This window comes from Propithecus coquereli, unplaced genomic scaffold (genome assembly GCF_000956105.1).
Source record: "Propithecus coquereli isolate 6110/MARCELLA unplaced genomic scaffold, Pcoq_1.0 Scaffold310, whole genome shotgun sequence".
Classification (NCBI taxonomy): Eukaryota; Metazoa; Chordata; class Mammalia; order Primates; family Indriidae; genus Propithecus; species Propithecus coquereli.
The window spans coordinates 3,938,685-3,963,420 of NW_012148731.1; the positions used below are offsets into that span (position 1 = coordinate 3,938,685).

General features: G+C 58.2%; 2 protein-coding genes across 2 annotated transcripts in view; both read left to right on the top strand.

Annotated features, from left to right (window-relative positions):
* HHIPL1 (HHIP-like 1) overlaps nucleotides 1–19,422 on the top strand; it is a 27,376-nt gene extending 7,954 nt beyond the window's left edge. The window contains exons 3-9 of the mRNA XM_012650113.1: nucleotides 1,340–1,483; nucleotides 3,841–4,169; nucleotides 4,606–4,732; nucleotides 6,791–6,936; nucleotides 9,933–10,014; nucleotides 13,290–13,372; nucleotides 15,787–19,422. Coding sequence (XP_012505567.1) covers nucleotides 1,340–1,483; nucleotides 3,841–4,169; nucleotides 4,606–4,732; nucleotides 6,791–6,936; nucleotides 9,933–10,014; nucleotides 13,290–13,372; nucleotides 15,787–16,322 — 1,447 coding nt within the window. The 3' untranslated portion in view covers nucleotides 16,323–19,422. The remainder of the gene's footprint in view (nucleotides 1–1,339; nucleotides 1,484–3,840; nucleotides 4,170–4,605; nucleotides 4,733–6,790; nucleotides 6,937–9,932; nucleotides 10,015–13,289; nucleotides 13,373–15,786) is intronic.
* Nucleotides 19,423–22,392: 2,970 nt separating this feature from the next.
* The window catches only part of LOC105814966 (cholesterol 24-hydroxylase), a 43,802-nt gene continuing 41,458 nt past the window's right edge, over nucleotides 22,393–24,736 (top strand). The window contains 1 exon segment of the mRNA XM_012650089.1: nucleotides 22,393–22,511. Coding sequence (XP_012505543.1) covers nucleotides 22,393–22,511 — 119 coding nt within the window.

Genomic DNA, 24,736 nt, shown 5'->3' on the forward strand with positions numbered 1-24,736 from the left:
AAATATACAGAAGAGCCTTTTTCAGGGTAGGGGTTCAGCAAAGGTCCTCGGGGGACCCCACAAGTACAAGCCTAGAACGTGACTCACTCGGGAGAGAGGTAGGCGAGGCTAGCTCAGGGCAGGCAGGACCCAGGGTCCTCCTTGCCTGAATCAGCTGTCGGTCTCCGTTCCCAGAGCTGGGATCCCAGTGGGAGGGGCTGACGGACAGTCTGAGCTGTGCTCTACACAAAGGACCCAGAATTTTGGGCTCTGTGTCACTCACCAAGTCTGTGACCTCGCAATGCAAAGGCTTCCAGTCTTGGCCCTGAAGGACCAGAGTCCTGGGTTCAAGTTGACCTTTTTATATCGTGGTTTTTCCTGTTCGTATCCATAAGGGGTTAATAAATCAGTGGCCAATCCTGGCAAACCTAAGCACCCTAAGTATTTCAGCCAGAGGGAATTTAGTGCAGGGAGTTGATTACAAAGGCCTGGGAGGGCTGGAGAAGGAAAGGAGGAGGGTCAAGTTACCTAAAGATTTGCCACTGTGAGAAGCTGCTACCCGTCTTGGGTAGGAGGAACAAGAGGGGAAAGTTCTTTGTGCTGCCTTGTTTGCGTTCTCGGTTCCAGGATGTCTGGGTGGAGACCCGGGAGGCCACGTTCACCAGCCGCTGCTGCTATCCCTGCAGCCGCCGCTTCTGGAGGCAGAGCCAGAAGCCAGAGAAATGTGCTTTCTCCCTTCCTCACCAGCCCTAACTGGAAGCAGGCCGACCGGGAAGTACGGCCGACTGGGCAGAAGGGGTCAGGCTTCCCGCAGTGGCGTGAGGGAGCTTCCCGAGGGTTGAGCGTGGAGCCAAGTGCAACCCGCACCGTCCAGCCCACCGCCCTAGAAGTTCCGGGAGACGACAAATGAGGGAATGTGTGAATGTGCTCGGCATATACGTAGCTGGTTGTGGGAAGCTAGGATGAGGAAGAAGCCAGCTGGGTCAGTGACTATGTCAACAATTTCACATAATCATAACAGGGCAGGTGCTGGCAGTGGAGAGCAGTAGAAAAAACACTAGACCAGAACTAGAAGACTCGAGTTCTAGTCCCAGCTCAGCTACCTATGGACTGTGTGACCTTGGGCAAGTTGCTCAACCTTTCTGAGCCGCCAGGTCTCCCTTGACACAATGGAGTGAATTATTCCAACCCGGCTTCCCTACCAGATCCTTGTGAAAATCACTTGCTATAAGGATATGAAAACTCTTTTCCCTTGTGAAATGACATCCGAGAGGGGAGGTTTTATGGCTGTGATCTTGTTTTGTGCTTTTGGCCCATGTGTGGAAGGCTGAGCTTTGTGGGGGGGCTTATCTTCCTTTAGGATAATTCTGGAGATTGAAGAACCAGCCTCGAACCACAACGGGGGCCAGCTGCTCTTTGGGGACGATGGGTACCTCTACATCTTCACTGGAGATGGCGGGATGGCCGGAGACCCCTTTGGAAAGTTTGGAAATGCCCAAAACAAGTATGTTCTGCATTTGGTTGGCTGGCGGGGTGGTTTACGTACTCCTGGGCTTCTTCCACTCTTGCGGAGGGCGAGTGACTTCCTCAGCCAAGCCGTGTAGGGCAGTGGAAGGGGCTCTGGGTCCCAGCTCCGCCTGCAGCTAGCTGGGCACCGCAGGCACGTCACTTGCTCTCACCAGAGGGGAATGCTCACCGCCATGGCGGGGCTTGTCATGAGAAGTAAAGGCAATTGTGGTTTCCAGCGGTGAGGCACAGAACCCACTTGTCACAGGTGCCTGATAGGTGACATCGGCGAGCCTCTGGGAAGCTAGGATTTTCTCTAAGGTCAGCCCAGCCCTGCTGGAGCCCCGCTGGAAAAAGGAAAGGGTGCACCCCAGACCAAACGGGGAGTGTGTGCCGGTTGGAGCAGGGTGGTGTGGGCACGCGGGTGTTCTGTCCCAGGGTCAACCATGGAGACGCAGAGGTCGAAGTGCAGGTCTCGCTCTCTTTTACCCACTTCCTGGCTTAAGCAAATGAGCTTAAGAGCTTGCTGCTTTCCGCGTGGGCGTGCACGTGCACACACACACACACACACACACACACGTACTCGTGGAGCCGTGTGCGTGTAAACAAGGATATTTAGGGGTCTCAGTCAGCCCCCTCCATTCCCTTAGCCAAAATGACAAAATTGTCCTCAGCCCAGAAAGTAAAAATAGCGAGTATGATGTTGATTACAGCAATTAAAGTGCTCACATTTTGTGACTTGTGCTTTTATATGTGATGGTGTAAGAGTCATCCCAGCTTTCTCATGTTTGGGATATGTTTAGAGATGAAGCTGAGAAAATAGAAATTAGGGATTTGTGGATAATTGGACAGAGTTTAAAAACACTATTTTGCTGTTATGAGTCTTGCCCACTGATGTACAGAAGCCTGGAGTGTGGCGTGTGGGCTCAGGGTGTGGTCTGAGCGTGGTGTCGAGCAGGCTGGAGCGCAGGCAGGAGTTCGAGGCCAGCAAAAGGGGCTTAACCACGAGGCATCTATGGAGTGGGGGCATTTTATCATCATTACAGAGGACATGTGTTAGCTGCCCCTACTGATAACAGAAACACTAGGGTGCTAATGCTATGTGAGAGTGACGGGGTACACACTCGTGTCACCCGCTCAAACTATATCAGCCCTGCCTTGAATGGCAGCCTGGAGGGAGTACACCGAATGCTAGCAGTGAGGGGAAAATGGTACATCAAGCAGGTGCATCCAGAATCACAATGAGGCCAGGCATGTAATCCCAGCACTTTGGGAGGCCAAGGCAGGTGTATTGTTTAAGGCCAGGAGTTTGAGACCAGCCTGGGCAACATAGCGAGACCCCATCTCTACAAAAAATATTAATAAAAATTAAAAAATTAGCCGAGCGTGGTGGCACATGCCTGTAGTCCCACCTACTTGGGAGGCTGAGGCAGGAGGATCACTTGAGCCCAGGAGTTTGAGGCTGCAGTGAGCTATGATCGTGCCACCACTGCACTCCAGCCTGGGTCACCGAGCGAGACCCCATTTCTAAAAAAATAAAAATAAAAAATCATGGATGATAAGGCAGTGTTCCCCTCCGTACTGTCTTCAACACATTGCAGATTTTTCCCATCATGTGTCATTTTTGTCATGAAGCTACTCATCCCCCATAGCTGCAGTGAGGTCAGGGTTGCACCCCTGTGCTCTCCCCTTCTCCCAGCCCTCACCTGCACTCTCTGTTCAGTGCACTGACTTTGCAGTCATCCAGTCACTGACTCAGCAAACACTTCATGGTCACCTGCTATGTGCTGGTCACCATGCCAGGTCCTGGAAGACAACTGTGAACAGGAGTCATTTTCCTAGTGGAATTTTCACCCTATAGCACAGTCCTGCAGGACTGAGTGGGGCCACTCTAATATCACAGCTGCGGACGCTGCGGTTCCGGAGAGTGTTGTGGTCAAGACCTTGGGTTTCCGGAGCCAGGCTGCCTGGGCGGGAATGCCAGCCCTGCCGTTTCCTAGAGGTGTGGGAACTGGCCCCGTATTTGGCGTTTCCGAGCTCGGCTGCCCCATCTGTAGAGTGGGGATCGTAATAGCACCCACCTACCTGAAAGGCTGTTGTGAGGAGGAGACGAGGAAAAGGTGATACGTTGTGTCCAATGCTTGGCACAGGGCCTGGCGCACGGGCAACTGCCGGGTAAATGTTGAATGAATGAATGAGGTTTCCAGGCCGATAGTAGCTGAGCAGAATGGAACCCGGGCGCTGGCCCCGCAGCCGAGGCTGTCAGCCCCGTGCCCCTGCCCTGCCCGCCGTGCCCGTGCGCCCTGGCACACACAAGGCGACCCCGAGCCGGCGCGCTCTGCCGCCCGCCCGCAGGTCGGCGCTGCTGGGCAAGGTGCTGCGCATCGACGTGGACCGCAACGAGCGCGGCCCGCTGTATCGCATCCCGCGCGACAACCCGTTCGTGGGCGACCCCGCCGCGCGGCCCGAGGTCTACGCCCTGGGCGTGCGCAACATGTGGCGCTGCTCCTTCGACCGCGGCGACCCGGCGTCGGGCGCGGGCCGCGGGCGCCTCTTCTGCGGCGACGTGGGCCAGAACAAGTTCGAGGAGGTGGACCTGGTGGAGCGCGGCCGCAACTACGGCTGGCGCGCGCGCGAGGGCTTCGAGTGCTACGACCACAAGCTGTGTGCCAACGCGTCCCTTGGTGACCGCCCGCGCCCCGGGGACCCCGACGCGGATCCGCCCCCGCCCCACCCCACGGGCTGCGCGCACACGCCTCCCTCGGGGACCGGCCCCGCCCCATCCCTCCCCGGGTACCCCAATATCTTGGATCCGCATCCCCATCCCACTGGCCGTGCACCAGCGCCCCCGCCCGGAACCTCCTCGGGCCTCGGGGGCCTCCCAGCCTCGCTCCGGCGTTCCTCCCGGCCCCATCCCGCGCTGGCCCCCTGCAAGCACGCTTTCCACCCCGCCATGCCGCGGTGGGCGCCCCCGTCCCTGTGACCCTGTGACCGCAGGACTCAGGGCTGCCCTGGAAGCTTTGTCGCGGGGGAGGGGACCCCTTGCCCACACCCCGGCATCCATCTGGCGGGTGGACCGGCCGCCGCGGGCTCATCTGGCCCCCTCCCCAACCCCCGCAGACGACGTGCTGCCGATCTTCGCCTACCCGCACAAGATGGGCAAGTCGGTCACGGGGGGCTATGTGTACCGCGGCTGCGAGTACCCCAACCTGAACGGCCTCTACATTTTCGGCGATTTCATGAGCGGGTGAGTGGCCCCGTGCCCTGGCTGCTGCCCCTGGCTCCCTGGGACTGCGCTAAAAAGGAGTGTGTGTGTCACGTGCACAGCCGCTTTCACAGGGGTCCGAGGATTGGGGCAGACACCCTAATCCGCCTCTTTTCTCCCGATATTGGCTGCCTCAGTACCACCGCGGCAAAGACACAAGGCTGGACGCCTGTTTAAGTGCAGGTCCCGCGGTCTTCCCCTCCCTCCTGAGACGCACGGGCCCTGGGCCTGACAGCGGTTCTGATGTGCAGGAAAGCAGAACATGAGCAATTTCCTGGGCACTCAGGGCCACCCTGCTCCTGGGGAAGCGGGACCTGCCACTGCACCAGTTGACGGTGCCCACCTCCCCCCCAGCCAGGGCTGCAGGGAGCACAGGTCCAAGGACCCCAGGCCCGGGCTGGGAGAGGAAGCCGGAGAGGACAGTGGCCTGAGGCCCCCTGCCCGGGAGAGGGAGAAGGGCCTGTGGGGCCCCAGAGCTGACCATGGTGGCTGGTGGTGCCTTGCTGCTGGGCTCCTGCGCTCTGGGGCTATGTCACCGCCACCCACCAACAACCTTGAGGGTGTGGGGACGAGGGGAGTTTGTAATGTGACGATTCACATCACAAAGAGGTTTTGTGGCAGGGAGGAAACATGCCTCCTGGGCCTCCTTGAGCCAGCTGTGTCCCCCGGGGAGCTTATGGAGCCTCAAGACCACCTGGGTGTCCCGTTGTGCAGAGAGGAAGCTGAGGACCCAAGAAGCCCAGGGGAGACCTACACCTGGCACGCCGCTTGCCAGTGCAGGCTGCGATGGCCGGGTCTGAGTCCTGGCCACTTACTGGCCGAGTGACCTTGAACTTGTTACTTCACCTTCCTCACCTTCAGTTTCCCTACCGCGGTGGAGATGACAGGACTGCCTACCTCCTAGGCCACTCTGAGGACTGAGTCGGTTAATACACACACAGCACTCAGAATCTAGTAGGACTCAGTAGATGGTGGCTCTTAATGATTCCCACCCTGCCTCCTCAGAGGGCAGCCCAGGAGAGGAAATAAGGACACCTGAGGCTGGTGGGGAATTGTCACCTCGCAGAGGCTGCTGACCTTGTGTTCAGTCTGCAGCCTGGAGCTGAGAGAGAACTCTGACCTGGGCCCCTAGATGTTGGTTCATTCTCCCAGGTCTGCCTCTTCCTCTGAGACTCAGCTTTCCCATCTGGAAAATGGGTCTAGATGAAGCCTCTTTTTACCCTCGATTCTCCTTTCCCCCATCTGTCCTTCCCCTGGGGTGCCTAAGTCTTTTGACCATAGAAATTCAATTAATTTTGCCAACATTTCCCAAGACCCTCTGCTGGGTCAGGGTTTGGGCCAGGGCAACAGAGGTGAGAAGCACCTCACAACTGAGTTAGGGAGACAGGCCCATCCTCGGCCCACTGTAGTGCAACCAGAGAGCCCAGGCACAGGCGGTCAGGGAGGGCTTCACAGAGGAAGGGATGTCTGAGCGGGGCCTGGAAGTGCCAGTGGGTGACTGCCAAGCAGAGAAGGAGTAGGGGGGAGATTAGCATATTCCAAAGATGTCTTAGCTGCAGCTCCTGATCTGAAGTGGAGGTAGTGCCCAAGTATGTGCAAACTCCGGAGCACCAGCCTTGGCCCGTCTGAAACAGGAGTCTGCTCTCGAAAGTGCTGTGCCCTCTGCTGGCCAGTGGGCTGCACTGCACTGAGGCGGCAGTGACCAAGCTGGTCTCGTTCATTCCAGCGTCTCTCAGGTAGGTGCTCAGTACAGGTTGCACGCAAAGCCAGCTCCATGGATGTGCAACCTGTGCAGTCACACAGGGCCCATGCTCGGAAAGGCCCACGCTTGGTCTGATGCTCTGTGGTCACCATCTTAAAATTCTCAATAATTTTTGATCAAGTGGCCCTGCACACTCATCTTGCACTGGACCCTGCAAATTATGTATGGTCCGGGTTGCAGGGATGAGTAGATGAGTGGGTGGATTGATGGATGGATGGATTGTTGGGTGGATTCCTCTGCAGGCCAGTCACGACCTCACAGCTCATCTTCCTTTGCAGGCGTCTGATGTCCCTCCGAGAGAAAACGGGCACAGGCCAGTGGCAATACAGTGAGATCTGCATGGGCCGTGGCCAGACCTGCTTGTTCCCAGGCCTCATCAACAATTACTACCCACACATCATCTCCTTCGCAGAGGACGAGGCCGGTGAGCACTACTGAGACTTCTCCATCTGGGCTGCCCATGCCGGGGGCTGGACCCCCACCTGTGGGTCCTTCTGGCCTCTGATGCGAGGGGTGGAGCTTCAGGCCTGAAATTACCTGCAAGCAGGGGAGGGAGGTGTTTAGTGGGCTGGAGGCCTTGCTTGTGCATCCGTGGGCAAGTCTTCACCTCTCTGAGCTTCCATTTCCTTATCTGGGAAATGGGAGCAGTGACCCTCCCTTGCCCCCTCCCCTGGGCAGGCTTGCTGTGATGGTTAGAGCAATAACATGGGCAAGAGTCTATAGCAGTCAGCTGGACCAGGAAGGATCTGGAATGCTGGAAATGCAGGCAGGTGGGGGAAGAGAGCCTGCCCAGAGATCTCCACTGTCCCTGGGTTCCAGATGGCAAAAGTGTTTGGGGCATTAAATGAAGCCACATTATTTTTCAAAGTGAGTGGACACAGCCTTCTTGCTGGTTAGTGGGTCCCGCATTCAGGCACTGGTGTTTTCAGTGCAAGGGACAGAGAGAAGGGACAGAGAGGGAGGGGAGAAGAAGAGGGGCCAGGGAGCCTGGATCCTGCTCCAGCCTCAGCCTCCTGCCTTTGTCCTCAGTCCTGGGATTGTCATCAAACAAAAGCCGAGGGGCCCCCAGTGGGCCCTGAGGGATGCTTGTTGGGGTTGCTAGGCAACACCCACCCTGGCCTTTGGAGGGGTATTCCCTGCAGGGCCCCGTGCCCAGAGCCCCCTGGGCTGAGTCTGGGAAACCTTTGTTGAACCACAGAATCTGAATTTCCAAAGGGGCAGCCCCAGCCCCCACTGCCATCCCCAAGCCCACAGGGCCCTTTCTTTTGGTCAGTAGGAGGTTAACGTGTTTTGGAAGAAGGGGGCGGAACAGATGCAGGGCCTGGAAGGGAAGTGCAGTTCCTCAGCCCTCTGAGTGACACGGAGTCTGGAAAACCAGGAGGAGGCACCTGTGAGACAGCCCCCAGGGAAAGCTCCCGTGGTGGCCCCTGGAAGGCACAGAGCACTGGGCACCAACACAAACAAACCTTTCCCTGCTCCCGGCTCCAGCTGCCGCCTCTCTAGTTGTGTTTCTGACACTTGCAAGTTCCAAAACAAGGATCTCTGCTGGCCTAGTGTGTTCCAGGGACCGTCCACACCACAGAGACCAAGAGGACAGCTTGGGCAGGCTAGGCTAGTGGGGGCTCCCTGTGTGTGCACGGGGTTGGAGGCCACAGCTCCCAGCAGATCGGGCGGCTTGGAGTCTGCTTGGTCCAATCCTGTTACTTTACAGATGGGGAAACTAGGCCGACTATTTACACCCAGTTATGGGGTGGGACACTGCCCAGCCTGGCTCCTGGAAGCCTCCCGGAGCAGGGCCTTAACGTTGGTTGGAGGATGGAGAGGGTGCTCCAGACCAAGGGAGCAGTACACACGGGGAGCTCCTCCAAGGTGTGAGGGCTGCATGGCCAGAGGGGAGACCGCCCTGCTCCCAGGGCCTTGCTCCAGAAAGATGCCCAGAGAGGGAAGTGATGGCCCAAGGTGGCACGGCAAATCTGGGGCTGTGCCTATCGACTCTCCGTAGGGCCATGTCGCCAGGTTACTCTGACTCCCCCAGCTTGCATCAGCACCGTGTGGGCCTATACCCCTCCCCCACCTTCCTAGTGGGGCTCGTGCTCCTGCGGGGGTCAGGGGTCACTGACCACTCAGCATCTGCTCTCCTCATCCCCCAGCCCTGTCACAGCTGGGTCTACCCCAGTCACACTAGTTGCCCCCTAAGTGTCTTCCCTTTGCGGAATTCCCTGGGTTCCCTGGGAATTCTGACGCCACCCCTATGCAGCCCTCCCTGACTGCCCCTGTCCCCAGGGACATGCTTTCCTCTAAGCACTTACCAAGTTGTCTATTTTAGCCTCTTTGGGGGATCCCGCATGTCCACCCTGTCCCCAGCCCTGGGGTGGCTCTCTGCTATCCTTTTGCAAGGATAGAGGAATTTGCATGGCTGTGTCCTCGTGTTGAGCCACTGTGGCTGTGTCTGGGCTCCCAGCCACATGCATCCTATAGTGGTGTGGGGTTGGGCAGCAGACTTTCCTCAGTTCTGGGCCTGGCTTAACCATTCACTGCTGTGTGACTTTGGACGAGCCACTTGACCTCTCTGAGCCTCTGTTTTCTCATCTGTAACATGGGCATAATGAAGTCTATTTTCTGGACATAGGTGTCTCTGGCAGCGGGGGTCTGGGATAGGATTGGGATGAGAAGAGCAGGGAAAACTACCATTCCCGATAGCGTCCTCGAACATTTCCTGAGAATGTCGCGGCACCAGGTGATGTTGTTATAACTCTGATCATTACATTTTCACCGCAGCTCTGAGAGGTGGAGAAACTGAAGCTCAGAGTGGGGCTGTCGCAGAGCCGCTAGAGATCATGCAGCTGGGTGGACAGGCTGGAGTCACACTCCCCACCATATGTACTTTCTGCCCTGCCTGACAACAGCAATAGTAGCTAATACTGAGCACTTACTCTGTGCTCTTTTAATCCTCGTAACAGCCCCATGGGATGTGCCCATTTTAAAGATGAGGAAGCTGAGGCTCAGAGGGTCGTGTGTGCCTGCAGGTCACCCAGAAAGTAGTTGGCGGGGGAGCTGGGCTGTGGACCCTCATTTGTGCCCAGAGGTGTGTGGTGCTGGGCATGAAACCCGGGCAGGGACCCGGGTGGGCTGGGTCACCAGGAAGGAGGCAAGATTGGACGTCAGAGCCTGGGTGGGTCCAGGCAGAGCAATGGACACCCAGGATCCCACGCTCCAGAGCCCCTTGGGCATGTCTGGACGCCTCTCCCAGCCTCATTTCCAGTCCTGGCGGCTGACAGCTAGGCGGACCTGGAACCCTCACCTGTGGTTGGCCGAGGGGGGTTGATTTCCGATCCTCAGGGCAGCTGGGGGCTGAGGCGGGGCTGGCCGGGACGGTATCCCAGGCAGTGTTCTCATTCGTTGCCTCGTTCATTTCCACAGGGGAGCTGTACTTCATGTCTACCGGTGTGCCGAGTGCCACAGCTGCACGTGGAGTCGTCTACAAAGTGATCGACCCCTCCAGGTGAGTCCTGTCTGTCCGGGACGTTGGCTGAGCTCCTGTTGTCTGCCAGGACACCTCCATTACCTCATTTCCCCTCTACCTCTCCCTAAGGCAGGTATTATTAATATCCCCATTTTTCAGACGAAAAAAGTGAGGCCCAGAGAGGGGAAGTGAGTAGCCAAGCTTGCACCACTGGTGAGGGGCAGGTGCAGTATTCAGAGCCACCTCTGCGTGCCTCTGAGTGCACGCAGACAGACAGCGCTTTGCAGACAGGACAGAGCAGAAGCCACCAACTGGGGCCGCTGAGTGCTGAGTGGAGGCTCGACTCAGCTTTCTTGCCTGGCCCTGCTCCCTGCGTCCAACCTCTCCCTGCACCCCAACCCCCAACTGGCCTCTGAGGTGCCTCCCAGACACCCTGAGCCCTGTGTGTCCCCGCGTCCTGCACCTGCCCGGGGGGACCACCATCGGGTGCTGGCTAGAACACACTGGGGCTCCCCACTCTGTCTCCATCTCCACTCTGGGTGTAAGGCCACTAACTCTGTGCCAGGCGATGTTCTGACTCCTTCCGTGTGTAACCCATCGACTTCTCAGCTGCCTGTGTTACAGGGCGGAAGTGAGCGCAAAGATAGGAAGTCGTGCCGGGGAGGCCTGCCCTAGCCCCTGGGCCCCTGGCCTCACGGCCTCAAGCTCCTTCCCCAGCCCACTGTCTTCTCCAGGCCCCGTCTGTCCCTTGTTCAGCTCTCATAACCCAGATTTGTAACCTCCGGGCTACACAGCTGTCTCCCAGCTGCTCTGGGAGTCTCCAGGCCAAGGCCATATCTCTTCACCTCTGCGAAGTCACCCCCGCACCAGGAGTGGCACAGAGCAGAGACACAGGGATGTTTGATGGATGAACAAGTGATCGTCTTTCTTACGCAGCTTCTCAGCCCTTAGACTTTCGCTTCTCTGCGGGCTTTCCCTCCAGCTGCACTCCTGCTCAGCACGCCAGTGTGCGACAGCCGGTGCTGCCCTCCCACACAAAGCCCAGGTCGCACTCCAACAATCTGGTCGTGGTCGGCAGACCCTGGGACACCCCCCAATGTGTTTAGTTACCCTAAACTTTGAGACACACTAGGTTTGGAAAAATCCTGAAATATTATTGCACTTAACAAATTTTAGAGTAGTGTTAGATTTGCAGATAAGTTGCAAAGATAGTAGAGTTCCCCTTGTACCCCTCCCCCCATGTCCCCTATTATTAACATCTTACATGGTCACAGTACACTTGCCAAACTCATCAGCTAATATCGGTACCTCACTATTAATTAAATACCACACTCTTTTTTTAAGGATTTTTCTAGTTGTCCCCTAATGTCCTTTTTCTGTTCCAGGATCCCACAAAACATTTAGTCACCATGTCTCCTTAGTGTCCTCTGGTCTGTGACAGCTTCCCAGACTTTCCATGTTTACACATTATTTTTAGAGCACAAACATATTAATTGACATCACTTTTCCTCAAAAAGACATAATTACTTCCCCCTTTCATCCGTCCTTCCTGCTTCCCCGAGATCCCATCCATCTTCATCTATGTCGCGTTTGGAGCCCGGGGAAACTTGGTGTTCTGCGTTTATTTATCCCTATTTTGTATAAACGTTTCCATGTTGCAACATCACCCTCAAACGGGCTGTTCCTAATGGTTGTGTGATTTTCTCCTGAGTCACTCTGCCATAATTGTCTATCCATTCCTTGGAATTTTAGGTTATTTCCAATTTTTAGAAAAGAATGCTTCTCTAAGGAAATACCACATACATTGAGTGCCCAATTCCTGCCACATGTTGCCTTAGACCCATCCTCTCCTTTGGTCTTTGCAGCACCCTTCCCTTGTGGCTCATTGTCCCACGTTGTAGAGCTGTGTCCCCAACCCATGGGCCACGGACCAGTACCGGTTAGGGACCCAACCGCAGACGGTCCCTGGTGCCAAAAAGGTTGGGGACCACTGTTGTAGAGGCTTAAGGAGTTCTGCGGGAGGTCTTGTGGTTGGAAGGAGCCAGAAGTAGGCTGGACCCTGCCTCCCACCCCAACCCTTCGCCTCCCTTTCATTTTTCTCTTTTGGACCCAGCGTACCCCTTTGCACCCACAGACTGCGTCAAAGCCCTGTCACAGGAGTCTGGAAAGTGAAGAAACGGAGTGGGGGGCGGAGTTGGGCCATCCATGACTGCCCACACAGAACTCCTACTGCATTTTGGGGTGTATCGCCTGCCCTTTTGCATAACAAAGATTTTTTTACATAATTTCCTAAAGGAACAAAACCCCTGCCAGGCCTGTCTGAAGTGTGTGGATGTTCCCTGGCGGTCAGAGCACGCGGAAAACTCAGCGTTGAGAAGTGTGTGTGCCTGCTTGTGTTTCCGCAGCCTCTGGGGACAAAGGCTGCGTCCCTCCTTGGCTTCCCTCCTCTGCCAAGCATGTTGGGAGGCTGCTCCATGTCACGTGGCTGCTTCACCCTTGGGCTTCCCACCTCGGGCTGGCAGAACCCTACTGGAGCCCTATTGAAGTCGTGGGCCCACGTGGGTCAGTCCCGGAATAGTGTCGGTCCCCTTCAAAGACCCACAGATCCACAGCCAAAAACTAATTAAAATGGAATTCCACTCCCTCCTTGTGCCCCTCAGAGATGTCACAGGAGACCCAATTCGTTGCCCTGGCACCCTTCTCAGACTCCTTTCTGTCCCGGCTCTCGCAAACCCACGCCAAGGCCCCGGTCCCTCGGCTCTGCCCCCAGCCCCCGCCTCATCCTTTAGGTGGACTCGACCTTTCCCTGGCCCTCCAGGCAGAGGACTTTCCCGGGCTCAGCATCGGCAGAAATCCAGCAACCGGAGGGGCAGAGAGACCCTCCTCAAAGGCTGTGAGGGGCGGGGGGCGAGGCAGGGGCAGAACCGGGCTGCACTGACAGGAGTCAGACGGGCAGGCTGGGGCAGGAGAGGGCCTGGCGTCGATCGCACCCGAGGACGGGGGCCGTGCTCTGAATGAGAAGCGGCTCAGGCACGAGGAAGCCCCGGTGCCGTTCAGGCAGGGGGTAAACGGGCACCCGGCGGGCTGTTACGGGGGTTCGTGTCCTGGGGTTGGGCTCTTAGAGTCCTGGGACATGGGAGATGCCACAGGCCACACGATAGGTGATCACTAAACGGCTACTTGTAGCTATTGTTCCCGTCCGCACCTGCCTGACCCCTCTCCTCCCTCGCTGCAGGGGAAGGCAGATGCCAGGGAGACACACTCAGGGCGGGCTCCCAAGGTGGGACTCATGACCTCCTGTATGTCCTTGGCAGACGGGCGCCACCTGGCAAGTGTCAGATCCATCCTGCTCAGGTGAAGGTGAGGAGCCGCCTGGTCCACTTTGTGCCCAAAGAAAGTAAGTGCCCACCAATGGGGACACTGCGGGGGGGGGAAGGACTCCTGCAGCTCACACCTGCTGCCCCTCCAGCCGGATGCCCGCCCCGTGCCCAGCACTTGCCTGGCACACATTAGACGCCGTGTTGAAGCGGTGGAACTTTAACTCAAGTGGGTCCTGCTTGACTGGCCACAACTCCTTAAACTAGGTGCCAGGCCGTGGGTGGGTGGCCCCAAGGGGCTGCAGGCCTCAGAAGGAGCAGAGCAAGGGGGGCAATAGCTGGTGCCAGGCAAGGTGTGCTCAGAGTTCTCGGGAAGGACAGAGAGAGACGACACATCTGTGTGTGAGCAAGGGAGATTGACAAGAGTTACTTGAGGGGAGGGCGTGGCGTTTGGGCTGGGCCTTCCGTGAGATGGCTCCGCTTGGACAAGCTTGGTGAGGAGGGAGGCGGAGAGGGGCCAGGAGGCCACAGATGACTGCCCAGGACGTCTGGGGCCAAGGGGAAGGGCATGCCCGGAGGACGGGCTGTTCCACTGGGCCCGCGTTAGGTGGGAACAAGGACGCGGTGTTGCTGGATCTTCGGTTCTTAAGAGGAGCAGGAACCGTCCTTCGTTCCTGCCCCGCATACCTGGGCCTTGCTGAGCGGGACAGCGGTGCTCCTTGCCTTCTCAGCTTGTTACATGTCTCCAAATTCGAAACGTTGGCAACTAGTTCAAAATTTTAAACACCGCTCTGTAGGCCAGAGGAAGTGCTTCAGCAGACCGTATGTGCCCCGCATGTGTGCCCCACATGTGGCCGGCTGGTGGGCTGGGTGTGTCCAGCGGGGTAGATAGGGCAGGAAGGCAGGGGGCAGGCACCTGGGAGGGTGGGGGTGCCCAGCCCCGAGGAAGGGGTGCCAGGGTAGTGGCAGGCTGGGGGAAGGGATGAGCTCGGTGTTTTTGGAAGTTAGTTCTGGCCGCAGCTGCTTTCGGGGCTTGGCGCGTTTTGCATTCGCTCATTCAGCAGTTTCTGGCGCTTTTGTTAGTTACCAGCACCGGGCTGGATGCTGGGGCCACAGGGAGAAGTGAGACCAGGCCCTGCCCTGGCTGGGACAGACAGAGAAGTCATTTAGGATCCCAGGCCCTGTGACAGAAGTGTGTGCTGGGTCCCGTGGAACCCACCTAGAGCAGTGGAGTCTGTGGTGGGGCTTGGGGTTCCTGGAGCCTGGGAAGAAGAGGGGCGGGGTGTTGGGGCGCGTGGAGGGTTCGGGGGGAGGGCAGTGCAGGCAGACGGGGCAGCAAGAGCCAGGGGAGAAGAGGAGAAGCAGGGAAGCTGGAGGAGCAGGCTACCTTTCCTGTGGGTGGCACGGGTGCGCGTCTCGGTGCTCCCTGTGCTGCTTACGGCGGCCTGTACTGAGAAGCCCCTTCTTGGCCCCCATCTCAGTGGTTTTCAGAGTGGGACTGGCTGGGGTAGGGGGATTAAAGGTGTGAGGGCAATGGCCTGGGATCCCCCCCACAGTAAGCATGTAGTCTGGGGGATGTCACCCCTGAGGGACGGCACGCAGGGCGGTGCCCAGTACGTGGCACTGCCCTGCATGGGGTTGGGCTGGACACAGCACAGGGTCTGACGCAGAGTGAGGTGTATCCCTGTGGCTGACCTGGGCCAAGCGTGCCCTCACACCTTGCAGGGACAGAGGGAGTCACCTGCGTCAGCTCCCAGCACCTGCTGTGCCCCAGCCCTGTCCTGCGCTCCCTCCCCTTCAGCTCTGGGCCATGTGGTCCCCAGCCACACACCCAGGGAGCTCCCATCTGTCCTGCTGGGATCTGTGGCAGGGCTAGCAGCCTTGGGAGCTGGGAGTACGGAGACTCACCCTGACCAGGGTCCCTGTGTGGGTACGGCTCCCGTCCTGCTGGTCACTGACCAGGGTCCCTGCATGGGTACGGCTCCCATCCTGCTGGTCACTGACCAGAGTCCCTGTGTGGGTACAGCTCCTGTCCTGCTGGTCGCTGACCGCCTTAGACCCTCAGCAGTTTTACCCGTCTCTAGGCCTCAGTTTCCTCACCCTTAAAACTGGGAGCAGAAAGGGTGACCTGCTCCTGGAAGCCCTTCCAGACACTCCTTCCCTTCCACTGTGGTCCTGAGTTTAGTGTCAGGGTCTGTCTCCCCCACCGACCTGGAGCATGCTGGGAGGGCAGGTTTGGAGGGTGCAAAGCAGCTGCCAGGAGTGTTTGCTGAATGACTGAAGAAGCACCCAGCACCCAGCCCCAGGCTGGCATCCTGTGGGGTCAGGGTGACCTGGGAGGCACTGCTGGGACCCCAAGTGGCATCCCATCTTCAGGGTTTGAGTGGAGAGCAGGTCAAGGACATCTTTCCCTGGGGCCTGCGTTCCCCCGAACAGGCTGGAGGGTGGCACGGGGCGGCGGGCCCCTCTGACAGCAGGCTCTTCCTCTGCACAGAGTTCATCCGGAGGACGGAGAGCACCCCGCGGCCCACCGCGCGCGTGCCCACCCAGGCGCCCCGCCGCAGTCGCCCCACAGCGGCCCCACGCAAACCCACCCCGCGCCCAGCACGGCCTACCCGGCGGCCAGGCGGCCGGAGGGGCGGCGGGCGGCGGCGGGGGCGGCCGAGCACGGCAGGCCCGGCGCCCTCGAACGGTGCAGTGCGCCTGGTGCGGCCCGCGGGGCTGGGTTCCGGCCGCGGGCGCGTGGAAGTGTTCGCGGGCGGACGCTGGGGCACCGTGTGCGACGACTCATGGGACGCCAAGGCTGCGGCCGTCGTGTGTCGCCAGCTGGGCTTCGCGCACGCCGTGCGGGCCAGCAAGCGCGCCGAGTTCGGCGAGGGCCGCGCGCTGCCCATCCTGCTGGACGACGTGCGCTGCGCGGGCGGCGAGCGCAGCCTGCTGGAGTGCACGCACGCCGGCGTGGGCACGCACAACTGCGGCCACGACGAGGACGCCGGCGTCGTGTGCAGCCACGAGGACCCCGACCTGTAGGCCACAGGTCGCTGCCCTGCCAGGCCAGCCTGCGTCCTGAGGAGCCTGGCAGGGCCCTACTGCCCCGTGTTCTCCCGGGGCTGCAGGGCGCACTGGGGGACTGGCTGCACAGCAGGAACACGTCTGGTCCCCGCAGACCCTGAGGACTCAGGGCAGCCACCCTTCAAGGGCAGACATGGCCCCTGGCTAAGTTAACAGAGGCACAGCCAGCAGACTGAGGGAGGAGACCAGGCTTGTCCTGCCCACAGCCGAGTGGGAGGTGCCAGACAATCTGGAGCATGGCCTGAGGAAGGTGGCCCAGGCAGTGTGGACTGGTGGCCCTGCAGGCAGAGGTGCTGGAGAGAACAGGAAAGCATTCAGTGGAGCAAAGAAAAACTCCTCTGACCCGTGGGTCCATGGTGACCTGTGGGGTCATAGCTGCCCAAGGGAGGGTCAGGTTGCCTGGGAGGAAGCCAGCACCTGTCTGGGAGGGATTGGATGACCTCTGAGGCTGCGTGCTGGCGGAGCTTCTGGTCATCTCGGACCTCACCATCGTGCCAGGCCATGTGGGTGCCCTGGGACCCTGAGGCTCCCAGGATAGGAGCCCCCACACTGGCTGGGTAGGGCTTCCACCCTGGCTCCCCTGTTGGGACCATGGGGCCACCTCTGTCATCCCCATCCCAACACTGCTCAGTGGAACCCCGGGGACCCTCTGATTCCCACCTCGGGCCGACCAGGCTGTGGGTCCAGGGCAGCCGCCGATGCTGTGTCGCCCAGGCTGTGCCAACAACATGGCTGTCCACAAACCACCCTCCCGCCTCTTCTCTCTGCCCTGCGCCCGCCTGGGAGCTGGGGTGGGGCTGGGGGCTGGGCCTGCAGCTCCCTCCTGCTTCCCAGGCAGAGGTCCCTTTGCTCACTGAAGTCCTCAGCCCTGCTCTGCGCCAGGCCTGTGGAGGGGTGTTAAGTACAACTGGGCTCAGCCTCTGGGAGGGGCAGGGGTGGTAAGCAGATGAGTCACTAGGCAGTGAGGACAGGATATGGCCCATGTCAGGGGTGTAAGTGGTTCGAGTGAGGCACACAGACCCAACTATGCGTTGGGGGGTGATTCCTGTGCCGAGTTCTGGGAGTTGAGCTGGCACCGGGTGGTGCGCCAGGCAGGCAGATGGTGCAGGCTCAAGTCTAGCAGGTTCTCCCAGCTGCTCAGTGGAGCCACATGTAGCATAGGCGGCAGGAGAAAGCTTGAGGTCACCTTCCCTCAGCACAGCCCTCTTCTTCTGCTGTTACAGAGGGGGGAAGCGAGGGCGCAGAGGTTAAGTTTTCTAGCTGAGGGCACCCATCCAGGGATGGGGGAAGCCAAACTTGGACACAAGCAGCCCAGCTCTAGAGCCCCCTGCACCCCGGCTTCTGCACTCCTCTGCCCCAGTGCTACTGTGCCCACAGAGAGCCATGATGGCTTAGCCCAGGGGCATGCCAGGGCCCTGTGTGGGGTGCCAGCCTGGCTGCAAGGCAGTGGCTTCCTGTTCTTCTCAAGCCTCCGGCTGCCCAGTGGTGGTTGAGTGGACATTTCCTAGGATGCAGGGAAATTCTGAGTAGTGTTAGGAGCTAGGAGGGTCCTTGGTAACTGTCCAGGCCAAACTCTTGACCATGCAGATGGAGAAATGAGCCCAGGGAGAGGTCACCAGATGGGACCAAGCTGAGACTGGAGCCCAGGGAAGGCATGGTGGTCCTCGAGGCCTTCCAAACATGGTGGTGCCAGGGCCCTGCCTGCTGGGTCCCAGCAGCTATTCTGTCCAGAGAGGGATGGAAGGTTGGCAGAGGGAGCTCCCTTCCCACTCCCCAACTCATCACCTCTCAGGCCCCAAACAAGGTTTGGGTGGTGGCTGGACTCCTGGGAAGGAGGCCTACTACCATTCTTAAGTGGTAAAAAGGGTGGACGGGGCCTCTGCCGGGCACTGTGCACCAGGCACTGCTCCCAGTCTCATATGCCAGTCACTCACTTCGTCCTTACGCTATCATATAACAACATGAGCCAGGGGCTACGATTCAACTCGTCTCCCCATTTTACAGATGTGGAAGCTGAGTTTCAGGGACGGTGTCACTGCCAAATGTCACACAACCAAAATTTGAATTTGAACCCAAGCAGTCCAGCTCTGGAGCCCCAGCTGTGGGCCTTTCTGTTGTGCAGCCTTGAAGGCATTGAATGCCCCCTCCCAAGTTCAGGGACAGGCAGAGCTGGCTTCCTGTCTGCTGCTCCTTTTATTTCCCCACCTGTGGCTAGCCACTGAGACAGCATTCACAAATGACTCTGTCCCCAGGGACTTCAGTCCTGTCTTAGAGTCCTCCAGAGCCTCTGCAGATGGGGTCAAGCCTCCCCATCTTCCCTGCCAGCCTGACCCCCTCTAATCCAGTCCCCAGGTAGCAGCCTGGGTCAGATGCCCAGAGAGGGGCTGCCTCTGCCCGAGGTCACACAGCTTAGTTGTGGACCTGGGGACCCTGTGCTGCAGGGATGGCCCCAGGCCCTGACTGAGCCTTTCTTGTTCCTTGTTCACCTGTGTCCCTCTGGCAAGTCCCAGCTGGGTCAGGGCCATGGGTGGCCACCCTTCTCCCCTGACGACAGCTCCCATATCCCCAATCAGTGGCTGTAGCCAAGCACACTAGTGGGCAGCCTCCAGCTCCTCAAGGTACCCGTGTGTTTACACCTTGCAAATGTTTGGAAAGTTCAAGGAAGCTGGAGACCAGGTTCCAGTCCTGGTTGTGTGACCTTGGGCCAGTCGCTTTCCTCTCTGAGCCTCACTGGAAAACAGAGGTAGTCAGCAGGATTATTAGATGAAAAATGAGGTGACATCGCAGATGTGCTCAGCACGTTCCAGGCTGCTTCCTGAACAAAAAACTCAATGCCAGGCTGGTGGTGTCCATGCTGGCAGCTGCCAACTGTCCAGGCCAGAGTGGGGAGGGGCATGCCATGTGGAGGGAGCAGCATCAGACTGACATGGGAAGAAATCCTCAAAATAGGAGGAGAAAGACCCTTCACACTAACATGTAGAACCCAAGTCTTCTTGTGGGGGCATCTGTCCTCTCTGCTCCTCCCCTGCTAAGAACTAGCTTTTATTGAGCACTTACTACATGCCAGGTGCCTCAGGTGTGTTGGCTCATTTAATCCTGACAGTGGCTCCATGAGGCACCCTCATCATCACTGTCTCTCTTTTCCAGATGAGGGGACAGATCGCTAGGGGCTATGTAACAGATCTTTAGAAGCAGCGAGGAACAGAGGGCCACCCTCCCAAGCCTGACCTTCTCCTCTCCCAGGCTACTGGACTTCTGCCCTGCCAGGCCAGCCAAGTGAGGGCAGCTGCTTCAGAACCAGCCCCTGTGCCTGCATCTCCCCAGCAAGTCCTCCTAGGTGTCAGCTACCTTGGTGGTTTTCAGACTTGAGCAGAATCAAGTTCTGCAGGGCTGCTTAAAACACAGGTTGCTAGGTCCTATCTCTCAGAGGTTTTGACTCAGTAAGTCTTGTTGGAGCTGAGAATTTCCAGTTCTAGCAAGTTCCAGGGTGATGCTAATGCTGTTGGCCTAGCAGCCATACTCTGAGAGTCATTGTCCACATTAGTGCTACCCACTAAAAACACAATATGAGCCACATGGGTAATTTAAAATTTTCTAGAAGCCATGTTAAAAAAGTAAAAAAAAAAAAAGTGAAATTAATTTTAATAGTATATTTTATTTAGCACAACATATTCAAAGTATCATTTTAACAGGTAATCCATATACAAATATGAATGACTTTTTTTTTTTTTACAATTTTTTGTATTAAATCTACAAAATCTGGTGTGTATCTTACACACACAGCACATCTCAATTTGGACTCGCCCCATTTCGAGTGCTCAATAGCCACCTGTGGCCAGCAGCTACCATGCTGGATAGCTGAGTCTAGACCTTCCCATGGAGGGCCCAGTGGCTGGCAGTGCCCTTCCAGGTAGTGCCCTCTGCTGGTGGCTGGCCATGCTGCCTGCCCAGGGAAAGGCCTGGGGCCTGGGTTGGCAGCCCGAAGTTCCCTACCTCACCACAGGAGAGGGGCATCGAATGCAGTGGTGATGGGACAGCTGTGCCCAGGAGGAGGGGAGACCGTGGGCTTGCCCACTCGGGGACACGGGCTGTTCTGTGGACAGAAATATGTCGAGCCAGAGGTCACTGGTGTTGCCGGATGTCCTGGGGAATATTAATGCCAACTCCCCCCTCCACCCTGGTTGGACAGGCTCATGCTGACAGTTGTACCTGATGCTGCTCTATGCCCGCCCCATGTGGCGCCCCAGGCTGTGCCTAGAGCTGTTCAGGATCTGGCCTTGACTTCAAGGAACCACTGCTCCGGGTCCAAAGAGAAGAGGCAAGAGGATGTCCTTACCGCACAGCAGATACGTTTTGTAAACTCTGGGAGCCGTTGCACTAACTGGAAACTAAACATGGCCATGTCACATTCCTTTCCTAGCTGACTACCCCGACTTACTTGCCAGCATGCAGGAAGTCCACCCCATCCTTCTTGCAGCCTCATCCTCCCTCCAAATTGCCCCCAAACCCTGCAGCTTTCACAGCGCACGAGTGCGGGGGAACTGAGCTCATCCTCGCCCGGCTGGGCCAGCCTGAGGCCCTGGCGCGCGCCTGCCGCTGCTTCCCGCCGCCACGTGGGGGCGCGGTGGCAAGCCGACGTCCCCGAGTCCAACCCGCAGGCCGGCCCGGGTGCCCGCCCGGCGACGGACACCTGGCTGCCCGGCCAGTCCAGGCTGCAGTGGCCCCGGGGCAGAAATCCTGCCTCCTCCGTGAGGGGCGCAGTTCTTAAAGTTTGGCCCTCCCGCCACCCCGCAGCGCACGCACCCCTGTCCCCGGCCGGGCTGTCCTTGGCCGTACATAGGAAGGGGATCCGCAGGTCTCCGTGTTCCAACCCCCGGACCTGTCCAGGACCGGGCCACGCGTGGGGGCCCCGCAGCACCTAACCTGCTGGGCGCCCCTGCCCAGCACGGGGGTCTTTATCCGGACTAGGAGCGGACACGCCTGGCCCTCCCGTCCGCTGCCTTCACTCCGGGGGCCCAGAGTAGGCCTCTCCGTCCTACCGGGACGGGAAAGGAGCAGCGGGTCGCACCAGGGAGGAAAGCCTCGGCTACTATTTCTGACACATCTTTCGGCCAACCTGCGCACGTCGCCCGCCTCCCCTCGCGGGCGGCCCTGCGTACCAGGTGTCCACTGCGGACCGGGCCAGCGCCACGGACGGGCGTCCCTTGGGTGGGAGGTGCCGGAGGCGCCGAGACCCTGGAGGAGCCTCGGGTCCAGCTGTGCGCCCCTCAGTCGCAGGCACGGGCCCCCGCCTCCCGCCGGGTCCTGGTCACCACCCGTGGGCACCGCGGGAGCTCGGCGTGGACGGGCGGGCAGGGGAGGCGCCCCGAAGACACTTGAAGAAACCAACTTTGAGAGCCTGGGGTTCCAAGGAGAGGTTTGGGAACAGTCGGTGTGATGCGGGGATTTGGAGGCTGGGATGGTGGTCTCCAGGAATGTTTTAGGGAGAAAAGAAGGGGCCTAGGGCCGCGCGCGGAGAGATGCCGTTATTTGGAGTCGCCAGAGAGGGCGGAGCCAGTTCGCAGGACTTCGCGCCGCCGCCTGGAATCGGTGTTGAGCAGGGACAGTGTGCGGAGGAATCGGTGTTGCCAGGGACAACGCGTTGTGGGCGGAGTTGCTGTTGGGGCGGAGCTTGAACCTGAAGGAGGCGGGGGCGGAGCCAGAAGCGGAGTTGTGATTGGTGGAGACTACATGCTCTGGGCAGTGTATGGGCCTGGGCGGTGTTGAGGGGGGCGGAGCTTTAGGGGGCGGGGCGGATCGTGGGCGGGCCCTGAGAGCTGGAGCTGGAGGCGGAGACGTGGTTGGCGGGGACGGAGCGCCCTGGGCGGGGTCGGAACCGGCGGGGGTGGAGCCGAGCGGGCGGGGGCGGTGCTGGGTCGCGCCGGGCCTGGGGCCGAGGCGGCGCGCGGCGCTGACAGCTGAGTCGGCTCGCGGCCTCCCGGCCCCCTCGGCGCCCGGCCCCGACCCCGGCCTCGCCTGCCCCGGAGCCATGAGCCCCGGGCTACTGCTGCTCGGCAGCGCCGTCCTGCTCGCCTTCGGCCTCTGCTGCACCTTCGTGCACCGCGCTCGCAGCCGCTACGAGCACATCCCCGGGCCGCCGCGGCCCAGGTGAGCAGGGGGGTGGGGGCGGGGCCTGGCTGGGGCGCTCGAACGGGGGGTCGAGGGGCCGCGTCTAAGCCGGCGTCGAGGCCGGGGGTCAGGCCTTGCCTTTTGCGCGGGGCCCTTGGAGACGGCGACCGGGAGAGGGGCGCTAACTATTCTTAGTAACAAATTACTCACAGCCGCAGCAGCTATTGGGCGCCCACCGCGCTCGGCTGGGCCCCACAAACGTGCTGGCAGCGACAACCCTGCCAGGTAGGCGCTATTGTTACCCCATCGTTCAGACGAGGAGACTGAGGCTTGCAGAGGCGAAGTCACCTGCCCAAGGTCACGCGTTTGGTAAGCCTAGATTTAAACCCAGGTCAGCCTGGCTCCAAAGTGGATGCTGGTAAATTTGGGACTTGGACAGGGTCTACCTGGATTAGAGCACACTGTACTTTGGTCTTACTCCCTTTTTTGTATTTCCGTCCTGGGACATCCCATTTGTCTTCTGCTTAGTGATTCCATTCCATTCTTGGCCCCCACCCCCACCCAACTTACCCCCACCCCCACGAGAAGCTTAGCTTTGTGAAACTTAAATTAGATGTGTCATTTCCCTGCTTCGAGGGCTTCCTGTCACTTTAGAACTAAATCCGGTTCTAAATCAAGTCCGCTGCATGGCCAGCAGGGCCCCTGCTGAGCTCTCAGAACCCACTCTGTGCTGTTCTCTTCCCTCTTGTTTTCCTCTCTGCAGTCCCAGTCTTTCTACTCCCTACCCCTCAGCAGCTTCCCTCCCCCAGGGTCTTCCTGTTCCCCTTTTCTCCAGCCTGGGCATGGTGGGCTTCTTCTTCTGCTCATCTCAAACGGGTCTTCCTGGACCACCCTGTGTAAAGCCCACTCAGCCCCAAACTCCTTATGAGGCCATCACCTCTGAAGTTACCTTCTTTCCACCTGTTGACTGTCTGTTCACCTGTTGACTGTCTGTCTCCCCTTTTAGAATGTGAGCCCCGGGAGGGCAGGGATGCTGTGTGTTCGTTTGTGTATCCCCAGTGCTTGGCATGTTGCAGATGCTCAATAAATATTTGTTGAATGAATGAATGAACAATGGTATTAGACACACTTTTTAAAATCTCAGGACATGAACCTTCTGGAAGGCACCTATCTCCAGCACAAGCTAGATGTACTGGCTTTAGCAACCTGAATCTCTGATGGGTTCAGGAAAGAGCTCTGTGGCTGGCTGGTGACATAGGGAGGACACTGTTCTCCCTGCCGGCAGTCTGCCCTCCCAGTGTCCTCTCCCACCTTACTTAGTAGCTCTGCCTTCCACTCTGCCTGGGTGGTTCTAACCCCAGCCTTCCAGGTTTGGCTTAAATGCTAACTCCTCAGGGAGGTTCCTCCTGCTCCCCCAAATACGTTACGTTCTTTTTATAAACCCTTAAGTCACTGTAATTCTCCTTCACAGCATAATGTTAATTGGGTAATTATTTGTGCAACCTCTTGTTAAGTGTCTGTCTCTCACATGGGCCCCACATCTGTCTCAGTCGCTGCTGTGTCCCTGACGTCTAGCACAGCAGCACGTGGTACGTGCATAGTAGACACTCGATAAATAGTGATTCAAGGTTAAATGGTGGAAATCTCATGCCAGTTCTGTTATGTACACTATCACCCTTTCAAGTTCGCAAGTTGGCCATCGACACTTGGAATTGAGTGAGTTTTGTGCTTGTTCTGATAAGTCTCATCATTACATGGCCTTGTCATAAACTCAAGTGACCTGCTCGCGTCTCTCTGTCTTGAGAAGGCAGAACTGAAATCATCTTTTAAAAAAATTGAAATGTAACTTGCATACCATAAAATTTATCCTTTTAAAGTGTACAATTCAGTGTTTTTAGTCTATTCACAGCATTGTGCAACCATGACCGCTAATTTCAGAACTTTTTTGTCACCCCAGAAAAGAAACCTTGTACCTACGAGCCATCACTCTTCATCTCCCCCACCTTCCACAGCCCTGGCAACCACTAATATGCTTTCTGTCTCCACGGATTTGCTTATTCTGGACATCTCATATAAATTGAATCATACACTATGTGGCCTTTTGTGTCTGGCTTCTTTCACTTAGCATAATGTTTTTAAGGTTCATCCATGTAATAACAGCATGTGTCCATATTCCTTTCCTTTTTATGGATAAATTCTCCCCAAATCTTATACCACAGAGTCTACATGTGACCTATGGGTGTGTGGGGGGCGGGAGGAGTGGG